Raw genomic sequence first — 7756 nt, forward strand, 5'->3', positions numbered from 1 at the left:
CTATGCCCAGTTTTTCTTTTTTTTTTCCTCTGTCAATATTGAATTCCAAGCCAAATCATTGAAAAGCCACCATTCAATCTGTCTATTGGGCTTTATCTGGCTCTGAAACAGGTCTCAAAAACAACTTTATGAACCTTTGTGTCTGTTAGAGAGAACATCTGACGCAGTAATATATTTTTGTGCCAAAGCTGCAGTCACCTTTACTTCTAACAAATTTGTCTTGCAAATTTGAATTTACTGCTCCAAATAAGTACAAAAAGATGAAAAGATACATTTATACTGAATGTCAGTTTTTGATGAAAAACAGGAGAACAGAAAAGACGTTGCTGAGAACAAGCTCCACAGCCCCATCTGTCGGCTAATGAAGCTCCCAAAGCCATCTACCAGCCCCCAGCCAATAATGAAGTGGAAGCAGTTCATTTTTTGGATAAAATTCCAGGTTTTACTAGCACAGATCTATGGCACCTCTGCACCAGTAGCAACTTTTACTATCCAAGCACATAGCAACTGAGTTTCTAACACACTTCTGTGATCTTTAATTCAGTTCCCCTAAACTGGGCTGCATACTCCATGACTCAAAATCTAATCCCCTACCCATAAGTAAAGATAACTGCTACTTCTAGTATATGATGAGCAAGTTAAGTTGTCATTCAAACCCTAATGGCAGTTAAACTCTGTCACAGTCCCACTGAAATTCGGGGATCCTACACTAAAATTTGGTTACCCAAAATAAAGTTTCAGGCTAACTGCTGTCTTTTAAAAGCTCTTTAGAGGAAAGAGAATTCATAAAGAATCTTGGTAATGCAGGATCATCTGACTCCATTATGTTCTTTTCAGTCCAAAAATACACTTTCCTTTCAAAGGACAAAATTCTATTCCTGCTCAGGCCACAGTCATAACAAGCCATCTGCAGGACCTTTAAAAAGATACTGGCTGCTGGGCAATTTTGCTCATTCATAGCTTTCCATCCTTTTATTCAAAAGTCCATAAAATAAATGGACTCCCTAGCTCTTAACTATGAACCTTCAGGACTCCTACGTCAATAAAGTACTTTTTCTGCAAGAAGAGCTACGGAACAAATCCCTTTTATGCTGGAAACAAGGTATGTATGCTAGGCTGGGGGAGTGGCTCTCTAGCTGAGATCTTTGGGGCACGGTAGCAAAGAAACAAAGTGCAAGAGAGCTACTGGGTATTTAGATCCCAAGCTGAGAAAACCAAAACAGACAAATGAAATGTGTAAGGAAAGATGAAAAGGAAAGAGTCATGACAGGTCACAGGTCGTGTAGTGTTCCACTTCTCACACCTATCTTTAATAAACTTTATTTTAATAGACTCTACACCCATATCATAGGGACATGCCAGAAAACAATACAAATCTAAGTAGTCACACAGCAGACAGGCTTCATACTTAAACTCATTGTTCAAAATAACTGAGGATTATTTTAGTCCATTCTCTGATATGGTGCAAATATATCCTACAGATGTGAAACTCACTAAAATAGAGTTTTAGCATGTAAAAAAAGCATGGCATTGCCCTGTTAACTATCTACTTATGGTGTTTACAGACAACAATTGCTGAAATAATTATTAACACAGAGTATAACTGGCAATATGATGGAATCTTCTCTACGTTGCTTTAGTAATAAGGTGCAGCCCTGGCTGAGGTGTGTGTGGAATCAAGATCCCACAAATGACGTTCTAAAAGTACTACAGAGGTGAGAAAGTAGATGCATTTCCAGATTATATGCTGGAAAAATACGGAACTCATGAATGCCTGTTAAGGTTTAGCTCGGAATTTGCCCAATTTTTCAAAGAGTGCTCTTTAAATGTATTTTTATACAATTCTATTTTTAATACACTTAGAATGGAGAACTATTCTCTGCTTTGTACAATATATAAGCTCCCCCTCAGTATTCTGAGAACCTTTGTGAGGGCTGTTTCCAGCAGTGAGGGGATTCTGCTCTTTTCCTAGAGAAAGAACTTGTATTGACAACCAAGGAACAGCAGAGGCCCTACAAGAGCAGTAGTGCACCCAGTCAAGCAAGAGATAAAGATTCAGATTAGGATGCTTGTTCTTCAATCCACACATTGGAAATGCCTTGAGTACGCTTCATTCAACTCACAGACACAAGTGACATGATTTTAAAACAATCTGTCAGGTAGCACACCAAGATCCTTAACTTACCCCTCCCATTGTAATGCCATCGATAAGTGCCACATACGGCTTCTTGCAGGTGCCTGGAAAAAATGTAAAACAAAACAATCATCCATCTTTTTCAAGAGTGGACCTGTGATCAGCTGCCACAAGACATGTTTCCCTATCTCTTACTTCAGCAAGAGCAGCAGGAAATAAATGGGAATTTAAACATATTATCATCTTACAATGAAGGTACCTCATGTAATTCCTAAGAAATGAAAAGAAACACCAGTTTCTGATTTACTGGATTGTGAGTGTTGTAAGAGAACATTATACAAGTATCAAACACTACTGTTTGTTAGGTGAGTACCTGACAGTTTAGCTAGTATAAATAGCCTTGTCTGATGTTGGGACACAGCAGCTGCCCTTTCACCCCCTCTCACAGTCTGGATTAAGAGAAAAGGGTGTGCTCCAGCCCTTCAGTGCATTACTACAAAGCCAGAAGTATGGGCAGGTTCCAGTCACAATGTGACTATAAATTCTGCAATACAGGCATGTTGTCATGCCAGCTCTTGCATACAACCCTGAACATGGTGCTGGCAGGTTCACGTGATAACGTCCTGAATTACCAAGTTCATCTGTTTGGGCCTTTAGAAGGCATAAAACTAAAGCCCCAATGCTTTCAATTATCATTCATGGAAAGATTCAGAACTTCACTGTGAATGAAACAGCTGCCTTGCATTCAGTGTTTTCAGGTCAGACTTACAGTCCAAAGAGAATACTGATACAGGTATTCCCTGCAACCATGTTGCAAGTTTTTCTGTAACAACTATATAGAGCCTTGTTTTGAAAAAAAACTATTTTAAAAGGCAGTTCAATCCTTCAAATTAGTAGCTAGAAAATGATGAGAATTGTATTTTGAACTTTGTTCTTACACGAACATACAAGCTAATGAATGGGCTATAGATGCTACCCCCTGAACCAAATTTCTATATTTTCACAGCAATGCTATGAAAGCAGCTCCCTGCTGTATTTGTAAGTTGTAAAATATAAGATCTAAATAAATATTTTTAGCAGAAATCTCAGTCTTAAAGGAATATAATCATATTAAAGCTATCAAAAATCCAGTTGTGTAATTACATGCATTAGAGATATTGAAGCCCTAATAATTTTTTAAAAAATTTAAAAAAGAAAACAGACTTTTAAATTATGTACCCTTGCAACAGAATCATCCTCAAGTTCGACTGGCAAGGTAATACTATTTTTTCCCCAACTATGTGAAACCTTAAACAATTTTTTTGCCTTGTATTGGTGAAGGAAAGAAAGGTACATGACAAGCATCCTTAGTCCTGAAACTGTCAAAGTAAGTTAAAATAACCTTTCAGGAATTATTCTATTAGCTGCTTTTCTGTCAATGTAAGCAACACCACCTTTCCTCCTGTAGTGACTAATACTGGATATCATATATTAAAACTCAAACTGTATTCACTTAAGATATGTTTGGAGTAATTTCTTCTCATCAGAACTTTCAACTCTTGACTTTTACCCTAAAGAATTAATATCTCTTATTAACATGCTTTACTCCACTAAACTTCACCCAGAGTCTTTGCAATAAACTAAGGCAGCTCACTCCTGAGTTATGCAGCACTAGTCTTTCATGCACTCTATTTAAATGAAAAACCTTAATATAATTTGATCTTCTGCTTTCTGACTGAATATTAATGATTTATCCACACATCTATTTTTACCTCAGGTCTTCTTTGAAGCAGATCAATGATACTTAGGGCAGAACTGCAGTGTCTGCAGTTAAAACTAATTCTTCCACAGAGGAAACAGAACTAACCAGAACAATGGGATGGGATAAAGCAGCTGTCACAACAACTTAAACAAAAGAAACACATTCTGCACGCAGGGTATAAAAATGGGATATGTTACATTACTGCTAAAAAAAAAATAAAAATACTACTTCTCTGATGTTACCACAGCCTTGAATAGATTATCAAAGAGAGGAATTTACATTTGAAGCCAGTGTTATGGAAACTATTTCAGAAATTGCTATTAACATACCAACAGCATTGTTCAGCCTATATTCTCCTCTGAAGAAATCTTGTATCAGTTTATCTCCAACTTTTCCCGCTTCTGTGATAGCTAAAGAGAAATAAAAATTCTGAAGATAATTGTAAGTTTAATAGAAAATACAAGTAAAAGAAAATAATGTCTCATAAGTTGGGTCTTTTCCTAGAGCAAATAGAAACCAACTTAATCCTGTTTTATTATATTTGAGAAAATTTTCTCAAATTTAAATATGAATATAACTCTTAAATTTGATTTAACTGTATTTTTCTGGAGACTTTGTCACATACTTGTGAGAGTGTGGTCCGTTTTCTAACCCCTCCTCATGTCTAGTACTCATTTGTGACATTTTTCATATCAACATTTAGAACAGTCACTTAAAACTGACTGAAGACTCTATAATACTCTGAAGACTCTAATACTGAAGACTCTAAATAGTAAAAATGAGAAGTCAATTAGAGCATGACATATCAATATATTATTACATCTTGTTATTATAAAAACCTGTGCTACTTGTTTACCTATAGTTTACAACAACTGCTAATTTTGACACTTTGGAGATTTCCTGCAGTTCATAGCTAAAAAATAGTCACAGATACAGATCTGACAAGGGTGATGAATGTACCTACCCATCTAAAACATTAGACACAAATTATCCAATGCTTTCAGAGCTATCTGCTCGAGCCCTTCAAATCTCCTGGCAAGAAGTTGTCAGTAATGAAAATTTCGGAAGAGAAATACAGAGACAAGAACCTTCTCCTCCCTGGAATGACTGGCTGCTATCAGTTATTCATAAGAATGTAATTTTTACTCTCTTGACAGTTGTCTCCTGACAAATACTTTAAATAGAATCTGCACATCAAGGTGTCATGAGAGTCAGCACAACTGATCTTACTCTTGCTTAGCAAGATTTTGTTTACTCAAGTCACAGTAAGCAGAGGAAATCAACACAAAGCAGTGACTGGGAAAGACATCAAATGTTTAAGTGAGTATAGTCCTTACCTCGGATGTCACCCCCAGCACAAAAAGCTCTTCCTCCAGCTCCCTTTATAATTATTAGAAAAGTTTCAGGATCTTGCTCCCATGTCTAAAAAGAAGTAAACATTTCCACATAAGACTAAAATCTGTGCAAATAATGCTTGCTCTGTATAGTGTCTATAATTCTTACTTTACTTTTCCAAAAAGCAAATCAAGCCATACTTTAAAACAGATTGTCTTAAAATGAAGTTTGAGATGTAAATGCCTTTCTGCTACTTTTGCATCCTGTTCAACCATGAGAGCAGAGACCAGCAGAGCTGCCTTTCATATTTCAGAGAAACACTTGTACACCGCTCTCAGCCTCTGGGGAAAGGTAGCAACCCACAAAACAGGGACTGAGAGAAATCAAAAACTATGACACCTTTTCAGGCTGTGCTTCAAAAATGTCAAATAACAAAAGGCATCAGACTACTATCCAAGAAATACTGGTATCTAATGAATTTGACTCTGGGCATATGATAAATAGTATTATTAAATTAAAAGAGACTGTTTTCATGCTTAAAATCTCATGTAGCTTGTAGAAACAGTGCCTGTAAATCCATGAGTTCTCATTTAAGGAATGACACTGACAGCCCCCTGCTTTCTAGTAGCAGGTATCTTTTATTTTCAGCCATGCAGCCTCCCCACAAAACATGCACTCCATCAGGAGGCAACACCACTGTACAGGTTGAAATTTGTGCCAACTGAACAGGTGGGTGCTGCCAAAAGCAACACACAAATGCTGAGCACTGCTTGCTCTTAATTCATTCCTGGTATTTACATGGATGTCCATTTACCTATGGAGATGCTAAATTTAACTCTGACAGCTCGTTTCTTTGATGTGTCTCCTCTTTCCAACTTGCTTGAAACTGCCTGATTTCTCCCATGCTATGAATCTGAGCTCACTGTATTCACACAAATTGACAACTTTAGAAGTGAACTTTCAACACTAAGAAGTGTCTAACTGCATTTTAAAATTGGTTTCAAATAACATATGTGTAGTGGAAGGGTAGAAGTGGAGCTACTAACCTTTATTTGAGGATAAATTTGTTGGATCATAGGCAGATTTAGTGCATTGAGAGCCTTGGGTCGATTCAAAGTTATTATTCCTGCACCTCCTTTCTTTTCCAACAACACTTCTGCTGTCGAATCTGTTTGCTTAGACATTTTCTGAGCATGCAAAAACAAATAAATAAAGCAAATGTCATCAGTTAGGTAACTTAAAAACATATTTACAAGAGTGTTTATGGAAATTTATTCTCAAAACACACTATTTAGGATCACAAACCATGCATTCTAGAATTGTATGCTAAGTTTTTCCCACTGTACTTCTATTTGCATTTCCTAAACAGTTCTTTGGAAACTACTCTGAGTCCTTCAGAGTAATAAACCTCAGACAAATTTTTGGACCATGCATTGTTTTACAATAACATTTTGAGTTCACTTAAATAAAATTTACAACAGAAACACAAACATACACACACAAACACCAAAACCAAACAAACAAACAATTCTCCACCCTACTAATAAAACACAAACCCATGGTTCCTTAAAACTGACATTCTGAAAATACTTGCAACAATTAGAACAATGAGAGTTCCATATATCCTTGCTGGTAGTTTGACACTGCAAACCCAAATGTGCACCCTGCTTTAAGTAACTTTTAACAGTAGAAAACAAATCCCCTGAACTATTTTCACACTCACAATGGGATGATATTTAAGGAATTTATGTATGCTAACACAGAAACTATCTCTGAAGTAAAGAAATTTCTATTAAGTAAAGCCAAAATAACCGAGCTTTAATTTACAGTATAATAGACACCTGTAACAAAGTGCTCAAAGATGTGGGCAATACTACGGCTGAGCAATAAATGACAGTGTTCAGAGCCACTGTGTGCCTCAGGGGAGTTAAAGAGTCCTGAATGCTTCCAATTCAGTTAAACATGATGCTGTCCTTACCAAATGTTGTAATATTACTTGCAGTCTGTTGAGTGCCCTCAGCCTGAAAAAGAAACATTAAAAAATCAGCTAAAACTATAAACCAGACACATGATTCCCCAAATATCTGCCTGCTCTGGGTTCACCAAAGCAGTGGCAGAAAAATTTGGGAACTCACTGTACTACTCCCCTAATTAGAATCAATTAAATTAGGGAACAATTTTTTTTACTGAAACAGTCAGAAACAATTCGCATGCTAGTAAAACAGATAGCAGATACCAAAGCCAGCTGCTACTGTTTTCAGGTTAGGAGAACCTGAAAATACCAGGACAGAGGGGTTGGGAGATATGATTGTGTGTCTTTTAAGGATTTACAGCACGTTTAAATATTGACATTACAAAAAAAAAAGTCTTGTCTAAAACCTGCGTCTATTTCCAAGAGCTTCCATGACACAAACCTGCCCTGGTGTGTACACACATTTTACACACATTTACACAGGGTTTGTGTAAGAGCTCGCACAGTGCTCGTGCTTCTGTGGGTGACAGGAGACCCACGCTGCCAAACTTTGTGAACACGCCACTGGTTTAGC

At 36.9% G+C, this 7756-nt stretch overlaps 1 protein-coding gene across 2 annotated transcripts in view; it reads right to left on the reverse strand.

The window, feature by feature from the left end:
• The window catches only part of HIBCH (3-hydroxyisobutyryl-CoA hydrolase), a 37664-nt gene that overhangs the window by 29299 nt on the left and 609 nt on the right, over positions 1-7756 (reverse strand). For both annotated transcript variants that reach the window (XM_056495930.1, XM_056495929.1), the window contains exons 2-6: positions 7189-7231; positions 6257-6397; positions 5213-5297; positions 4205-4285; positions 2186-2238 (exon numbers count right to left, since the gene is read on the reverse strand). In XM_056495930.1, coding sequence (XP_056351905.1) covers positions 2186-2238; positions 4205-4285; positions 5213-5297; positions 6257-6397; positions 7189-7231 — 403 coding nt within the window. The remainder of the gene's footprint in view (positions 1-2185; positions 2239-4204; positions 4286-5212; positions 5298-6256; positions 6398-7188; positions 7232-7756) is intronic.

This window comes from Oenanthe melanoleuca, chromosome 7, assembly GCF_029582105.1.
Source record: "Oenanthe melanoleuca isolate GR-GAL-2019-014 chromosome 7, OMel1.0, whole genome shotgun sequence".
In the NCBI taxonomy this organism is placed as follows: Eukaryota; Metazoa; Chordata; class Aves; order Passeriformes; family Muscicapidae; genus Oenanthe; species Oenanthe melanoleuca.